Genomic DNA, 18,047 nt, shown 5'->3' on the forward strand with positions numbered 1-18,047 from the left:
GAATCCAATAGCCTAGATTTAAGGCAATTGCTATTGAAATACTAATAACATTCATTCTACTCATAACACACTGCCCCGATATTAAAATGAAAACACTTTTATATGCCACTTTACCAAAAAAGTGGCTTGGTTAAATACCCTGACTGGTCAGAGATGAGGGACTCAGGAAGGCTTCTCCTTCAGTCTATCTTTGTTATAGTTAGACAGCTATGCCTAGCCAACTGCATTTAGAAGGCTGTAGATTATCCGTACAACATTTCTTAACACCAACAGTAAAAGTTTCTTCTTTACAACTTCTATTTTACTGTAAGAGCTTGGCAGAAATTGGGTTAAGCATCTAGGCAATCATCCCTACAACTACCCTCTCTGCCAAATCGCCTTTTCTTTTCTTTTTTACTCCCTGGCTCCCGTTGCTGGCTCCATTCTTCTCAGCTTTATTTTTTCCCATTCACCTTCTAACATGAACACCTCAACATTGCTTTTCCTTGCCAAAAGCACTTCCAGTCAAAGATGCTGCAAACTCCTACTAATGCCTTTGTTAGACTAATGGAAGACTCATGCAACCTTTATTTTTATTCTTAATAGTTCCTTGTAATTTAGTTACTGCTTTACAAGGGCTGTGTCCAGAAAACATCCTGGGAGTGACAATTTTATTGTTGGCATCTCTACTGCTAGATGTTAGTGTTTTGCAGTCGGACTTAGTTAAGAAAGCAATACATCACATCAGAGAGCATGACTTTTTATTCCACAGAAACAGTTTTGTTTTCTTTGTGCGGGAGAAAAGATAGAGCCAACAAAAAGGTTTCCGTCAGTAGAAAATCAGTGCTGTGGCAAAGAGGATGTACTCATGAGAGATGTTAAAGGAAAGAATTCCAGAAAAGTAGCTCACCATGGTACAAAGGTATCTACAGTCTTACATTTTGTTTGTGCTTCATAAAGATTTCTTGAATCAAAAATCTAAAAAGAGAGTTGCAAAAATGCATAGGATTGGGTACTCAATTCATATCACTTCCTGTGGCAAGTTTTAATGTGCTGAAATAGATTCAATTCAACAATTGTAGATTACCTGCCAGGTGCCAGATGTAACATCAAGAAGAAAAGAAAAGAAAAAATAACTAAAAACAACAGTGATAACATTTGCTTATTAGCCATTTCTAATTGATAGCAAGAGTTTGGCTAGGTCCTGGAGGGAAACAGATTTCTAAGACCCTGTCCAAAAGCTACAGAAGGTGACACTGTAGTGGCAGTGGGTAGAGGCTTATAAGGGGCAGACTCATTTTTCCGAGACTGTGTGAAGTGCTACCATAAAAGGACAAAGTCAGTAGTGGAGGTTGTAAAGGAGAATTCATGAAAGGTCAGGACTTGCCCCAGAAAGATCTCAGCATTTCAGCCCTGCAGGGCTCTGAATATTCCTTAATAACATAAAATATTTTCAACTCACTCATAGAGAAAAACTGCAGCCACAGAGTTTAAAGTGATAGGTGTCTATCTATCTAACACCCAGAGTTCATTAGTAAAATTACCCACTTACAGCCTGACCCACATAAGGCACAGCTTCTATGACTGTGTGAGTATAAGTTCAAATATATTTACAGATTCTGCAGGGAGAATTGTTTCACACAATATTTTAATTGTTCCAAGTAAGTACAGCATTTCTAGTAATATGTCAGTGTTGCCTGAGAAATTATCTGTCAGGATCAAAAATGGCAAAAAGAAAATTTGAATTATAGAGAAATATAATAGAGGCCTCTACTGGATGTTCTAGAGTGATTATATAAGATCAACTTCATATGGTTTGACCTTGTTTGATTGGTTGAATTGTTCAATTGCTGGAAACCAAAATGTTTATAGAGTTTATAGAGCAGAGTGTGTTTTACTATATAGACAAGCAACCTAGTTAGATGAATACAATATAATGTTCTTTTATGTAAATTATTTTAAAAAGAAAGAAAATAGGACTCAAGCAGGTTAGCCAACCTATATTCTTCCTTCCTGAGTACTAATTTTAGAGCAGAGCAACCTTCTAAACTCTAAATTGCCTGCGAGTGCTACAGTTTTTTTTAAATCTATAACCTTATCCAGGAGTTCAGAAGCCACGTTTTGCTTTTAATGATGTCCTGATTTCCCCCTAATGTCTCGATTCTTTGAAAGTGCAAGGTTATAGAGTGAGTCGCTGACGGGCCTGAGATCCCAGCAGCCCCAGTCTTATAAAAATGTGAACCTGCGTCAACTGATCAATTCCAATATTTCTAAAAGCTTCCTTCTTTAGTATGGATTTACCCCAAAAGGTGCAGGTTTCTGTCAGCAACAGTCAGCATGAATTAATTGGCAGTACCAACCCCAATATACAAGAGTTAAAATAACTAAAGATAAAAATCAGTGAGTGATACAAAATTTAATTGTGCATCTATGGCAAATGCCCTTCTTCCCTTAAAAGAAAATGTGTTTATTATTTTAAACAAGCTTTAAAATGAATTGTTACAAAACAGATCAATTCCAGACGACCACTCCCAGAGAGAATCTGGGCCCATGACTCTACATCATACAGTTTAAGGCGTGAGTTGTGAAAAGTCATCATTTTTTGAGTTCTAACAGGCCATTTATCTGCTCTGCAAATGAGCCAAGCTCTCCCCATTTGTAAAAGCAAAAAGTAAAACTATACTAGACTAAAACAGGGAGGCACATCCAGGAGCTAATGATGCTTAAACTTGAGGTAAACTTAAAGTAAATAAAGATTTAGCACTAATGCATAGGACTCCTATAAATGCCAGGAAGCCCACATTATTTGTTAGTTAAGAAACAGGAAATATGCACCCTAGAGGTTTCATCACCAATCTAATAAGTGTCAAAGTTGTGGTTAAGATCACATTAGAAGGCTATGCCTTGAATATGTTTAGTTCCATGCTTTGGGTTTCCTTCCTTCCTTCCTTCCTTCCTTCCTTCCTTCCTTCCTTCCTTCCTTCCTTCCTTCCTTCCTTCCTTCCTCCCTCCCTCCCTCCCTCCCTCCCTTCCTCCCCCCTCTCTCCTTCCCTCCCTTACTTTGTCCCTCCCCCTCCATCCTTCCTCCCTCTCTCCTCCTACTACTCCTTCTTCTCCTTCCTCTTCTTCTTCTTCCCCTTCCTGCCTCCCTCCTTCCCTTAATATCTCTCTCTCTCTCTCTCTCTCTCTCTCTCACACATCTCTCTCTCTTCCTCTTTCCACCCTGGTTTCTTAATAAAATTATCTCTTCAAAACTTCAACCTTGTAACAGCAGAACTAAGTAGAAAAGGATTTCTGTATCTGTGAGTGGGTGAGGGCTAGTCAAGGGCAGCCAGCAGAGCTGGGCCAGGGAGTGGGTAGTCAGGGATGAATCGTGGGTGTCAGCCCTGGCCCTGCAGCTGTGCCTCAGGTCTGGGTGTTCTATTTTGTCCATATTTGTATTTGCAGTTTTCTTGGATTACAAATATATGTGACTTTCTTTTTTAAATATACATTTTGCCATGGTTTTTGAATCAACTTTCATTTGAGCATGCTGATGACTGGAAGTCCTATTTGGGATCTTGTAAAAACCTAAATGCAGTTTTATAGCCCTTATGAAAACATCTACTTTATGAGATCATTTCAGGTTGGCAGAAGAGCACGGATGTTTGAGGGGGTGTCTGCTAATAAAAACTTTTGATGAATGGCAAAACAAGATCCAATCTGCTACCCCTAAGATGGTTTTTTATTTTTGTAAGTGTGTGCAAGTGACTGCCCAATAGAGGTATTAATCTGAGCATCTTTCATTTTATTTAATTAGAATTCTCAACATGAAAACATACACCCAGGTTAGAGGACAGTGGTTCGCTGCAACCTTGACCTCCTTGACTCGGGTGATCCTCCAGCCTGAGCCTCCCAAGTAGCTAGCTGGGACTACAAGCATGCACCACCATGCCCAGCTGATTTTTATTTTCATTTTTTTTGTAGAGACAAGGTCTCCCTATGTTGCCCATGGGTCTCAAACTCCTGGGCTCAAAAAATCCTCTTGCCTTGGCCTCCCAAAGTGCTAGGAATACAGATGTGAGCCAGTCTGACTCCCAGCCTGAGTTTTCACTTGTTTAAACATTTGAGTGTGCAAAATATGAGGCAATTCCGACTCTTTTTAGCCTTGCACAGCTGTAGTGCTTGGGGCCTTGGTGGGCATGCTCCCGTGCTATGCTGTGGCCTGCACCGCCTCGTGGCTGTGCGCCTCCATGTCATGTGCAAGTTCAGGATACAAGCAGTGGTCCACATACACAGGAACTGGGCAAGACAAAGCTGTCATCCCGCTAATCCAACTGGAGATGCACTTTACCAGGAATTGATAGAGCCATGTATCAATTTACAGAGTACTAACACTTTCTTTTTTTCTCCTCCTCTTCTTTGTCCATAATCTCTCAATAATTGTGCAAAAAGATTGAGTATGAACTTGGCATTATTATAGCACATTTTGCTCACATGAAAACTGAAGGCCAGAAAGGCTCTGTATCTGGAGAACTTGCCCAAAATCACACATGAAGTTGGAGCAGAGCTGGAAGAGGAGCCCAGATTATTATCCTTACTTCAGTCATCTTTCCACTTTCCACAAAACTTGTGTAGGCTTTAGAATATTCAAATAAGAAATAGTCTATGTCCCCAATATCAAGTAACCTCTGAAAGGTTTTTCAATTAAGCATGGAGTAAGAAAATGAATTAAGATGGTATCAATAGCTACTTTATAATTTTATGTTTGCCCATCAAAAAACTTGTTTTATTCAATTTTTTTTGAGTTGGAGTCTCACTCTGTCGCCCAGACTAGAGTACAATGGCTGCTCCCGGCCACCGCAGCCTCGACCTGCTGGGCTCCGGCGATCCTTCCGCCTCAGCCTTCTAAGTAACCGGAATTACAGGCATGCGCTACCACGCCCGGCTGATTTTTTGATTTATTGTAGAGATGAGGTCTCGCTGCCCAGGCAGGTCTTGAACCCGCGGGCTCAGGCAATCCACTCACCTCAGCCTCCCAAAGGCCCGGGATTACAGGCTGAGCCACCGAGCCCGGCTTTTATTCATTTTTTATCTCAATATTTACTAACCCTCAGCCTCCCTCTAATTATATTTTTATATATGTATATTGCTAACATATATGTATATTCCTATGTATGATGTATATTCCTTCCAGCTTGTGTAGTCTCAACTGACTGTCCTCTCTAATTCTTTTCACCACTGAACACTTGAAAGAGTATTTTGCCTGCAGCTACATGTGCTCATTCACTCCAAAATTTTCCAGTGCTGTTCCACCCCCAACAGTCAAATGAAACTGCTCTTCTAAAGGCAGATGATCAATTAATTGCCTTCTGATCACCACATTCTCCTTACAGCTATCATTGTTAGCTCTCTTTGAAAAATTCAGAGTGCTAGCAAATGCTGTCTGTTGTAACTCCCTCCTTCCACCTTTCAATATCACTAGATCTCCTTGGTGGCATTTCTCCATCATTTTCCAACCCAGCAGACTAAGGGAGAAGCACAGAGCCAAGAATGGATACATAGGAGTGGCAAAGGGCTTTAGGAAAGATGCCACAAAGTCTAAATCTCAGATTGATCTGAAATGTGTGAAAAAATGTGACAGGCAATGCAACTGCTGCTTAGCTGTGTTGAGGCAAGAAGAACAGGGCTGTAGATGATATTCTTATATTGACAGATGGCAGGTAGAGAGGAGAGAAGCTCAACAACTGCTTTGCTGGGATGTGTACCAGAAGTGTGATGCAAACTAGAAAATGTGGACTGATAGTTATAAAAAGGTAGAAAAGAAGGAGGAAGGGGGAAGGGAATAAAGGGGAATAGAAAGGAAAGAAGAGAGAGAGGGAGGAAGGAACGGAGGGAGGGAAAGAGAAAGAAGAAGGAAATAGATGATAGATGTAGATAGGGAGAGAACGAGGGGGAGGAAAAGCTCAGGATGTTTGAGAATATAGTCAGAACCCCGATAGTTTAAGCTGATTTATTTTTTAAAAACCTACTATGCACTATCATAGTGGAGATATTGCTTTTTGCAAACAGTGTTGATAAAGAAGTATTTTACAAGTTCCAAATGGTAAGCAGCATCACGTAGACAGCAGTACATACTGTGCCATTTGACTGAAGGGAAAGATCACCCCCTTACTCCCCCACTGGAAAGATTAGAAAAGGTGTCACAGAGTTCCCGTCTCAAGACTCCAAAGGTAACACCTTAAGGTTCAAAACAAAATTTTTCCAGACATAAGCCCAAGGTTTTTCTGCATATTTTCTTAACAATCAAAGACAAGTTAGAGATGTTGGGAAATGATTGTACCAACAGTCTCTGATTTGCTATAGTTCAACTTAAGATTTTTTGACTTTACAATGGTGCAGAAGCTATACATATTCAGTAGAGACTGTACTTCTAATTTTGAATTTTGATCTTTTCTCAGGCTAGGGATATGATACTCTTACATGAGATGCTCAAAACTTTTTTACAAAATAAGCTTTGTGTTAGATAATTTTGCCCAGCTGCAGGCTAATGTAAGTGCTCTGAGCATGATTAATGTACACTAGGCTAAACTATGCTATTCAGTAGACCAGGTGTATTAAATGTATTTTTGACATGATATTTTCAATTTATAATGGGTTCATCGGGATGTAACCCAATGTATGATGGATTCATTGGGGTATAACCCCATCACAATAAAAAAAACTGTTAAGTCAAACAATTCTGTGCCCATTTTCAAAAACAGTAAATTCTGGACATTTTAAATCAGAATAAATCATTTTAGATTGTAGAAAGGATGTATTGTGAGCAGTTGAGAAATGGCAGGGACCACCAGAACCCTGGAGAAACCCCACTTGCATTTTGACAAGGCTGATTGATAAGGGAACGCCGGGCTGTAAGTGAAAACATTGGCAGGCTGATCTGATCTTGATACACATCCTGGTGGGAAAGCTAGTGTATTAGAGGGAAGAATCCAACTTTTAAGAGATTTTAAAAGGCTGGAACTAAGAAGATACCATTTAATAGGGGCAATTGTGAAGTCATCTATATAAGTTGTAAAAATTCATTGGTAACACATCTAATGAATATTGTGCTGTCACTAGTGTGCTGGAAAGAATACCAAAAATTATGAGTGTCTGTGCTCAGCCCCATTTAATAAAGAAATAAGAGATCACAGGTCTTTTACAGAAGAGAGTCCCAAGTAGTGAATTGTCTAGAAATCCTACCATATGAGGAGTATTTAGGAAACTTAGAGAATTTAACCCAGAAAAGCAAAAGCTGAGGCCAAGCAAGAAAAATGGCAGCCCTATGGAAGTACCTGAATTACTTGCAAATGGCTCCAGAAGGTGCTTTATCGTATACAGGTAGAAACAACAGCAAGGAATTTTGTCACAAGAGAAAGAAGATACTTCTCACGATTAAATGTGTCCTTGGGAAATTTTTAGGTAGCTTCACTCTACCAGGGCCTGGGCTCTGCCTGGAGATAAAGACAGGGGCGGGAGGAGGGGACGAGGTTACTAGAGAGAGAGAAGACCTGAAAACAAGCAGTCGTTGTGTGAACCAGGAAAGACTGTACTGGATGTTGTGCACTGGATGCTGTGCAGAGGTCCAGGGAAGTCTAGGGAACCAAACCACCTTCCCCACTTACTGGGCCTGGGCAGGTACACAGAGCAAGTTGTATCTGCATGGGGTGGTGAGGACAATGAAGGATCTTGCAAGAGCAAAGTCGTGGAGGTCTTTGCAGAAATTGGCAAGTTCAGGAAACTCAGAGAGAGGGTTGGAGGTCATGAGTGAGATACTACAGAGTCAAAAGGCAGTGTGGACCAGCACAGAAGGCCATACTCTGTGCTGCTGAGTTCTCCAGCTGCGACATCTCTTTGACAGTGTCAGAGCACAGGTGTTACGCGCCCAGATGGGTTTCAGATTTTCACCCTTCTTGCAGTGTGGGTACCACTTAGAGAGCTGAGGGACTGGAGTTGGGCAAGGAGGAGGCTGACTAGTCAATGAGGTTTGGACTGAGAAGAGGGAAAAGAAGGAAGGAAGGTGACATGCCAGATGAAAGAGACACACAGACTTGGAAGGCAGGTCAGCACTGGGAGTGAGAGGAAGGACACTTGGTGTGTGCACCAGCACCATCAGCCCCATCTCTGCAGTGACCAATGACCCCATCTCTGGATCAGTGGAGACCCAGCACGTTTTCATATCTGTCTAAGAAACTGTGGAAGGGGTTCCAACATCATAAGGAGGCTGATTTGAAAAGTCTTTATTGCTCTCAAGATTCTATAAGACCAGAACTTTAAAATATTTTTCTAAACTTGTCCCAGATTCTCATCTCACCCCTAAACAAAAGTGTCCGAGATGAGATTTCACCATCTTTCTTGACACTCTCCCGGTATGAATAATACCCAGACCCCCATCCCAGCCCTGGCATCTCCCCAAAACTTGATTCCAAATCTGCCTCTGGACAGCTTCACCTAATGTCCTCCAACTTGGAAACCAGATACCAGCTCTCACCAAATCGCTGATTCCATATCCCTTTAGACATGGATTCCTGTCACTTGTTATCACACACCCAGCCCTGCACATCCCAAATCTCACCCTTTATCTAGATCCCCACAGCTCCCTTCCCATTCCCTCCACACCTGGTGGTTAGTTCTCTGATTCTTGTGATGTCCCTCTATCTTCATAGCATAATGTCACCCGCACACACATACTCTCTAATCCAACCCTCACAGCCTCTCACTTGGACTAAGAAGCTGTCAAAAAGTTCCTCTCCCCATACTCCCTGTTTTGAGCACTCATCCTGATGAATGTTCGTTCATGGCATTATACCTGCCCAGCACTCAGCTCTGTCCTCCTTTTTCCTCCCGCCCCATGGCCCAGGTGAAAGCTTTCAGATCATGGCCAGAAAAACAAAGTCACATCTCCTTAACTCTTTAATGTCTAGACCATCCCCATTCACCCTGGTAATTTCTCTGAATAGTCAAACTGACCTACTCATTACTTTCTGAATCAGCTCAAAACTTCAATGCAGGCAAATTCTCTGCATAGAGCTCACCACCCACTCATGTCTAAGCTCCCAGGTACCAAGCTCCTTTAAGGTGGGGGTCAGTGTTGTGCCTCTTTTCAGACTAAACTGGCCTGAGACAATGCTCTCCTTGGATAACCTCCCTCAATCAGCTGGCATCAGCTGTCTACACCTTTGTGTGTCCTCAGGGACATGACTCCCATCCCACTCTGTGTGTGAAGATCCTTGAAGATAGTGATGAAAAAAGAGTTTGAGCCAACAGATGTCAACTGGGCATTCCCATTTGGATGTAGCAAATAGCAGACTGTGTCTGGGTCTCAATTTCTTCATTTCTAAAATGGGCACAATAATTCCCTAGCAGAGTCTGATATTAAGGTGACTTAGGCTAACAGTCCTATAGTAACCAGAACAATCCAGATTCGTAGTGTATGCTCACCTGTCTCCCATGCCTGCTCCATACACACACTCTGATTCCAACTGTGCATCCAGACTCCAGTTTCTCAATGAAGTCAAAGGGAAACTCATAGAAGAGGTGAATTTTCATTCATACATTTTTTTCCCTCAGCATTTCAGGTGAAATCTGAGGGAGACATAGTAGGTAAGACCCAAAGAGAAGTGTTAGAAAGTTATAGGTGTAGGGAAGAGAAAGGCCCAGTGAGGGGGCACTCGGGCCTGTAAAGAGATTGACCTCAAGGAGGGTGCCTGCTAATGACAGCCTGGGGATGTCTGCACTAGGGCATGACAGTAGTTGTGGGGAGCTGTGATCTCACTGTGGACTTGGCTACTCCTTAAAACATTGGCATGGACAGATTATAGGAAAGAAAACTGATGACTGAGCAAGAACAGAAAAAGGAATTGTAATGGGCAGAGTGAAGGCAGCAGCCGATTCTGAGTGTCAGAAACCTTCAAAGTGTGAACTGAAGTGAGATGTTTACTCCTTGCAATGTTTACCCTCTTTTTTAGAGTATTGTACTAGCCACTGCTTGGTTGTTACATGAAGCTAATTAATCCCAAGCTTCTGCTTGATATATATATATATATATAGCATTGTATATGTTGCACCATTCTGGGAAAGAGGAAATTCATTATATTTACTTTGTCTTTGCAGAGAAATATAAAGACATAAACTGGGAAATCAAATGCTGTTTTGCTTTCTTTGCTTTGCTATGTGGGTGGGGTAGACAGAACCAGTTTCCTTTCCCAGACACTGAACCCATATGTGCACAAACTAGGGTCCATTTTGAGGTTACCCATGGGAACTGGCTAACTTGAAGAACTAAGCTCAGTTCATAGGTGCCAGCTTCAGGTGGTAATTCTGTGACTATTCACCTCAGACATAGCAGGCTGTTCCCCAGCCTAAAACTGACTACATTTAAATGTCAGCCCCCAAAAGAATGAGGTGAAAATGCTCTGACATATGTATGTCTTCACTACAGAGTCAATCATACAGTCAGCAGAGTCCATTTCTGGAAAGTTCTGTTCATTGAACAGTATACTTCATATCAAGACTTTTTAGACAGTGATGAAATAAAACAAAAAGGGTGTTTCTGTGTTATAAGAAAGAAAACATTCCTTTTATTTCCAGGACAAAATATGTAAAGCAAATAAATTATATTTTAAGGGAAATGAGAATTTCAAAATAACACCACCAAAAAAGGAAAAGCAATTTTTTTTTACTACATCATTTTTAGACAGATTTTTTTTGGTCAGGAATTGTAACCAGGTCTTAGTAAACAGTGGACTCAGAAAAAAAATAAAGAAAATTTTTTATTTTTGAACTTGAAGTAAACATCTACATTTTCAGAAACAGTGATCATTTGCAAGAGTCTCTGATCAACTTGAGGGACTTAAAAAGAGTTCTATAAAAATGCTATTTGTAAGTGACCTGCAGTATTACAAGTTCCTTAATTCTGATAGTTTGATTATAAAAGAGTGGCTTTGCATAGCATAAATGACTTATTTTCAAAATTTAATTTTCTGACTACTGAAAATAAATTGGATGCTCTAGAAGTGACTGATAAATAGGTTGTAATAAAACCTATAATAGATGTCTGAGAATTTTATGGTCATAGGATAGTTATGATATCTTTTTGCAATAAAAATAAAAGATATTTTAAAAGTCTCATGTATTAGAAATAAGGAATCCAAAAAACTCTACATTATTAGTAGTAATCTGGGTATATGATTACATTTAAAAATAGCTGTTGTCATCTGACTGTAGAATATTTGTCATAAATGTCTGAGTCAATGTTAATGAGTTGTTTATTATGTACTAACATTCACTTTCTTTCCTCAGATGCAAAGAGTTTAGCTGAAATGCTCATGAGGTAAGAACAAGATCTTACACCCCAAATATCACGTGTGCAACAACAGTTTCCAACTTGTCTTGATTATTTCTTTTTTTAATAAATATTATGATCTGAAATTGATAACACATTTTCTTTGTAACATATAATTTCCTTGTATGGTCCAAAATATCCACATAATGCCTAGATGGTAATGTAGACACCAAATGGTATATTCTTAGATACATACAAATGGTATATTCTTGTCTTGTTGAGCGAACCCAACCATAGGGTGCCTCCCATTAATGTGGGAACAAAGGGGCACATTACAAGTCAGTAGCTTTAGTTTTGATCCCACCAAAATTTATTGCTTGTGAAGTCAAGGCTTCTTTCTTTCAGAGTTAGCCAAGCTGAAAGAAAACAAAAAGGGAGTGTGTTGTGCCCTGTGTTCTTCAGAGGCAATAGTTAGCCTTCAGCACCTTCCACCAAAGCAATCACCAACTCCTGCAGCCATTGTCTGTTCACTGTCAGATCCTGGAAGTCAGCCTGCATGTTTTATTACTGTGTTAGGAGCACCCAGCATGTTAGTTTCCCCATTTGTAATTGTGAAGGAAATGAATGAATAGGGATTATTGAATAAAGAAGAGAATATTCACAATTGTGGAAGACGAAAGACTCCATCTCAGCTTCAATTTTACATATCCACAGGGATTGTGATAGGCAAAGCTGTGAAGAGTGTATTGTTTCTGTGTCCATACACTCTATTTTCTACCCAGTCCTCTCTTCAAACAGTCAGTTTCCTTGTGCTGTCCAGCTTCCTCATTCTATTAAAAACAGAACACTCTGATGCAAAGCATTTACATGTATGGATTAATTGACTGACATGTTACTGCATCCCAATATTAGCATTCTAAGTCTTTTGTATTATAATATTTAAATGAAAAAGAAAAAAGAAAAATAAGAGTCTAGGAAACAAATAAGAAAAAAAATTTTTTTTTTTTGAGTTGGAGTCTCACTCTGTCGCCCAGACTGGAGTGCAGTGGCCGCTCCTGGTCACTGCAGCCTCTACCTGCTGGGCTCCAGCCTTCCTTGTAGCCGGAATTATAGGCATGCGCTACCACGCCCGGCTAATTTTTTGATTTATTGTAGAGATGAGGTCTCGCCTGCCCAGGCGGGTCTCGAACTCGCGGGCTCAGGCAATCCACTCACCTCAAGGAAAATTTTAGAGACCCTGTTGGTGAACTTGATTTTGCCAATTTTTGATGATTTTACATGGGAAAGTAAGAGAATGGAGTCTAGGGTTTCTTCCCTCTCCCATCGTCACCACAGTTGACTGTAAACATCTTCCCCATCTATACATATAAAGTCAGTACTTTTTTGTTATTCAAAAGAGCCCATGTCCAATATCAGCAGCATCTTTGAATACTGAAGGCAGAAATTGAATACTGTTGGCACATGGATTATATTTCCCACAGACATCTTTGCTTGGCTGTACTGTATTTTAAAACAGTACAAGTCACAGGGAAAGGAAAGATATAGAGGAGCTAAGGATAACTCCAAAATACATTTAGTGTAATTACATGAATGTTGGTGCCAAGATTAGGAAATTAGAGGCAAGGTGTAGGGCATGTTGAAGGGTGATGTTGATAGAAATGAAAAGACCTATTTGGGCCTGGGGTTCTTTTAAAGGATTCAATGAAATGTCAAATAGACAGCTGATAGCAGGAATCTAGAGCTCCGAAGAAAGGCAAAGAGGTACAAATTGTCTGTGTAATACCTCCTTTATAATGGCTATCTGATCATGTTTGACCAAACTTACATGACAGATTATGAAAAATCACAAATGCCTTGAGTCCATGCTCTGGTGGAAGTCTCTACATGTCTGTTGAGCAACTCTGAGGGCTTTGATCGGTCACATGGAACACTTGCATTGAGCAGGTCTGAGAAGACATCTGGAAAACAGAGAAGCCAGAGTCACTCAACTTATGACTCTACCCAATAAAATGATTTTTTTTTAAAATGTGGACTTTAAATGTCAATTGGTTGATGACATTTAAAGTGAGAGATTTCACATAAAATTTGGCTTGCTGATTTATCTTGAAAATTCCCTGACCACACTGGGCACAGCCCAGGGGATGATTGTGCCTGGAGGTCTTCACAGTGCCCCTTAGAAAGGTGTGACTCTTGCAACCCTCAGTCCCCACCCGAGCCCACTTCACCAGTCTGTACCCAGAGCGGGGCTCCTGTGGCCACCCTGAGAGCTTCTGGACTTCATGTTTTTCCTCACCATGTGTAGTCCTTCTAGCTTCTCCCTCCCCCTCTTCTTTCCCTCTCCTACCCTGCCTGGCCTTCTGCTCTATTCCACCCCAAAACCATAAACCATGCTTTGTTCAAAGGCTGTGAAACTGCAGTCTAGTTCTTTTTGACATGTTCAACATTTAATCAGTTAGGATAATCTGCTTTTCATTTCTCCCAATATCCTGGAATGCATCCTTACTTCTTCTCAATACTTCCCGAGCAAGACATTAGAAAGCATCTTCTGTTAGTAGGGAAATTGCTGTGGTTGAAAGACCACTTGTTGACAAGAGTAGGAATCAATCATGGTTTTACCAGTTTCCAGCATGAAATTAGGAACAGTAAACCAGTAATTACTACCACTTGAAGTAGTTGCAGTGGTTTTCCTTCAAAAGGCCAAAGTGATTGAAAAGAAAAGAATTTTCAAGCTCCTCAATAGGTAGATTTGTATGGGATTAGTTTGGAAGTAAAAGCAAAGCTTTTAATCATGAAAGTCTGGTTCATCCTAAGTTTGGCGGGTGTGTAGGCCAAGCAACCAAAGAGCTTATCACCTACTTGATAAATTTAGGATCAACCATATTACAAGGTCCCAGCAAGTCATGTCCATTAGCACAGAAAAGGACACTGAATTGCTGTTCCTGATCTTTGCTGCTGTTTCCTTTGGAACTCTGAGGAGTTGTCAACTTCTTATAGTGAGGAGAACATGGAACTACTAAACTTTGTCCTAGGCCTCCTGTGGCCACCAGCTGGCTTTCAGATCTTAGGCATGTCATTTTACCACCTTGTGTTCTGCTTTCCTCATCAAATTTTTTAAACATCAAAATTGCTCCTAGTTTTACCATTCTGTGATCTAGGTGGATGTAATATTTATTTACCAATCATGTTCCACTAAGAAGTATCTACACATTTCAGTAGAATTAGCTGACCAGGCCAGGAACGTAGATGGGCTTGCAGGACATACTCAGACAACCTGAACTTCCAGGAGGATCCCTCGCGTGGTACCCTCTCTCATCACTGGCTCCACGCCTCCAGATACCCACCCATTTCACCCAAACATATCACTCCAGAGAAGAGAGACTGAATTCATCACACCCAGATAAAACGGTTGCTCTTTTTTTTTTTTTTGAGTTGGAGTCTCACTCTGTCACCCAGACTGGAGTGCTGTGGCCGCTCCTGGCCACCGCAGCCTCCACCTGCTGGGCTCCGGCGATCCTTCCGCCTCAGCCTTCCGAGTAGCCAGAATTACAGGCGCGCGCTACCACACCTGGCTGATTTTTGATTTATTGTAGAGATGAGGTCTTGCCAAGTTGCCCAGGTGGGTCTCGAACCCCCAGGCTTAGGCAATCCACTCACCTCAGCCTCCCAAGGCGCGGGATTACAGGTTGAGCCACCGAGCCCAGCTAAGGTTGCTCTTTTATATGTTTAGGAAAGATTATTATTTCTTTTAAAGTGCCACCCTTCTAAGGGGTGAAACTGGCTTGCTCTAAAGAACTAACCAACTCATGTTTAAGGTCAAAGATCAGTATTAGTATGAGAGCTGGTTGTAAGTGGAGAAACATTCAAAATGAAAGGTCAAAATTACGTCAGCTTTTTGGATGTTCATATTTGTAAACACATTGCTAAAAAAAATACCCAAATGTCATAATGATCTATGCTCCTAACAGCCCTACTCTTATTTTATACATGAAGAATGCTCTTTATCATAGGTGAGTGAAGGGTGGGCTGTGCAGGCAACTTTATCTTTTTTTCCTAACAAAGCTTTAAGGAAATATTAGGACTTTGAAGAGTTGTAGTGATTCCAAGTAGTTTATTGTCTGAATCAGGAAATACTCTGTCCTATTAACCACCCACCACTCTTCTCTACATCTCATTTTAATCAGATGCCAAATGGACAGCTGAAGATCATAATTCAATCATAAGTATTATAGTTAGTATGATCATATACTATACAATGGACGCAATTTTTGCTTCTGCAGTGAAAACATTCAGACTTTTTTTCCATGTCACAAATGAGGTTTCTTCAAATCACATTTTTTGAAAATTTGCTACTGTTCTGATAACTAGTACTATGATTTTTGATGATTATTCTTCATGTAACAATAGATTACCAAATACAATAACAAATATCAGTATAATGAAACAACTTAGGAACCCAATAACCCTTTCAGAATGAGGAGGATATTATCACCCAAAGGCAAATCCTTTGGGGACATGTCACTCTATTCACAATAGGCTCTCAAAATAATATGACTTATTTAACAAATATTTATTGAGCACCGACTTTGGCTACATATTGCTCTAAGTTCTAGAAAGTTACAGGGGACAGAACAGATGAAACTAGCGCCTGTGGAGCATATATTCCAGTGGAAGAGACATATAATGAATAAAATAAACTAGTTAAATGTATTCAGAGAGTATTAAGAACCAAGGATACAAAATCAAGCATAGAATGCAGAGAGGACTTGTGAGGAGTCCCATAGCAGGGCCAGCCTAGCTCCACTGACCAGGTGGCCTCTGACTCAAGCCTTGCAAGAAGGGAAGGAGCCAGCTACATAGGTTTTGGGGATAGTGAGTGGAAGTGTATCCTAAGCAAAAGGAATAGAAGTGCAAAGGGAAGAAAGAACAATTAGCCCCTGTATCTCAAGGTGTATTGGGTCATTTTCCTATAGTCTTTCAAGGAGAAGGAGGACTTGACCTCCAGCCTCGACTGCTCTGGTTCATAAGGTTTCATCATACTCTAAGTCTTGGGGCCAGCCAGTCACAGTGGTTCACAGCCATTATTTAGCTTGCTTCCTGTGTCAGTCTGATAGCAGACCTTGTATTGTTGTTTAAGTATAGCCTGTGCTTGGCGCTTATTGCTATTTAATAGAGCAGCCGCTGACTGCCTCATAACTATTCATGATGAGCAGAAGGAACTAGCTCACACTTCTATTTTTGGTGCAAGGACAGGCTCAAGTCCCTAGTGAGGTTTCTAAACAGATCTCTCGGTAGTCACAGAGGAATCGTTCCCCATATGTTTTTGTGGAAATATAGCTTGTTTAAGTATGACATAAATGCAGCCCCCAAGTAACCAAAATGCTTTTCATTTTATACAAGTATTTTAATTATTGAATTCTTCTCTTTTTTTAAAACACAAACAACGTGAGAAGTTAGTTAATAAGTAATTTGAAAGAATATAGAGACTGTGTGAAAAATCAGGTCAAAATGTTTGAATTTGTACTCTTCATAATTAGCATGATCTAGGTACATAACCCAGTTACTCATCTGCGAACAAAAAATCTGGTTCAAGATCAAGTCCTAAGCAGGAATGTGACAGCTTTCAGAAGTTGTCTTTTTCCTGGAATGTTTTGTTTATACTCAAATGAAGGGTGTACATGGACTTCTTCAGGCAAACATCAAAGGAGATAGTTGAGTGAACTTGACCTTCAGATTATTAAGGTTCAATCAGTCACTTGGTTCAAAAAGGGACAAGTACTCATTGACAAGAAAGGATCTTCGCCGTCAGAGTCCTGGGACTTTGGGTGACTTACTTGGTTGGAGGGGAAGGCATTTGAGATGTAGTATGGATATCCCCTTTCTTGTTCTCTATTAAATGTAACAGAGAGGTAAACCATCATTGAGTAAATGAGGTTCCAGAAATTATTCTCAAAACAGATTTTGAAAATTATTGAGCTGGGTTTATGGATGCGATAGATTATCTCATTGACTAAATTATCCAAATGACTGCGGCTATTTAGGCAATGCTTTGGTAAACATTATTTTAACATCTAGTAAATTCTTATAATTCTCTAAAGACTGAACAATCATCCTTCTAATGTGGATTGCTAATTAAGGCCTTTATCAACATTTTAATGTTTTTTGTGCAATGTGCAGATTTTTATTTTATTTTATTCTTCCACAGAGTTTTACTATCTATTTTCATTTACTTTTAGAGAACAGTTCACTCTAAGAGTAATTTTCTGGCATACAAATTTTGAGATAAAATTATTATAGTAAATGCTCTTTTTTCTGTTCTGAAATGCGTCCTCAGTTAGGAAAACTAAACTAATGTCGGAGAAGCTAACAAGGTTTGTGATTTGTTACTAGAACAAAAATAAAGTGACACCAGATATAAATACAAATCCATCAGTAAAACCCACATCTAATGAACAGCTGGTGCACATGCTTTCTCCCTTACCATCACTGGAATATCTCATGTCTGACAAATGAAAATGTTGTTGGTTTAAAATTGTTTTACATTTGTTTTATTTAGCTTGTACACAAGAGATGAGAAATTTCTAAAGGTTCTATTGATATATATAGAACAAATCTCTACTGACAATTTGTATTTTCTGGCCCTTCCCAGTCTGCTGAAATTTAATACTAATAAATAGTATTTGAATAAAGGGAAGAAAACTCATTTCATGTACATTTTCTCCTTCCCCTCTCCCCAAAGCATTTTCTCAATTAGACAATACTAAGC

The 18,047-nt window shown here is 40.1% G+C and overlaps 1 protein-coding gene across 1 annotated transcript in view; it reads left to right on the top strand.

The window, feature by feature from the left end:
• DSCAM (DS cell adhesion molecule) overlaps positions 1-18,047 on the top strand; it is a gene marked incomplete at its 5' end in the record, with an annotated part of 312,828 nt that overhangs the window by 262,232 nt on the left and 32,549 nt on the right. The window contains one exon of the mRNA XM_008068451.1: positions 11,302-11,332. Within this exon, the coding sequence (XP_008066642.1) occupies positions 11,302-11,332 (31 nt within the window). The remainder of the gene's footprint in view (positions 1-11,301; positions 11,333-18,047) is intronic.

Source organism: Carlito syrichta, unplaced genomic scaffold, assembly GCF_000164805.1.
Source record: "Carlito syrichta isolate Samal-C Ts95f unplaced genomic scaffold, Tarsius_syrichta-2.0.1 Scaffold310954, whole genome shotgun sequence".
Classification (NCBI taxonomy): Eukaryota; Metazoa; Chordata; class Mammalia; order Primates; family Tarsiidae; genus Carlito; species Carlito syrichta.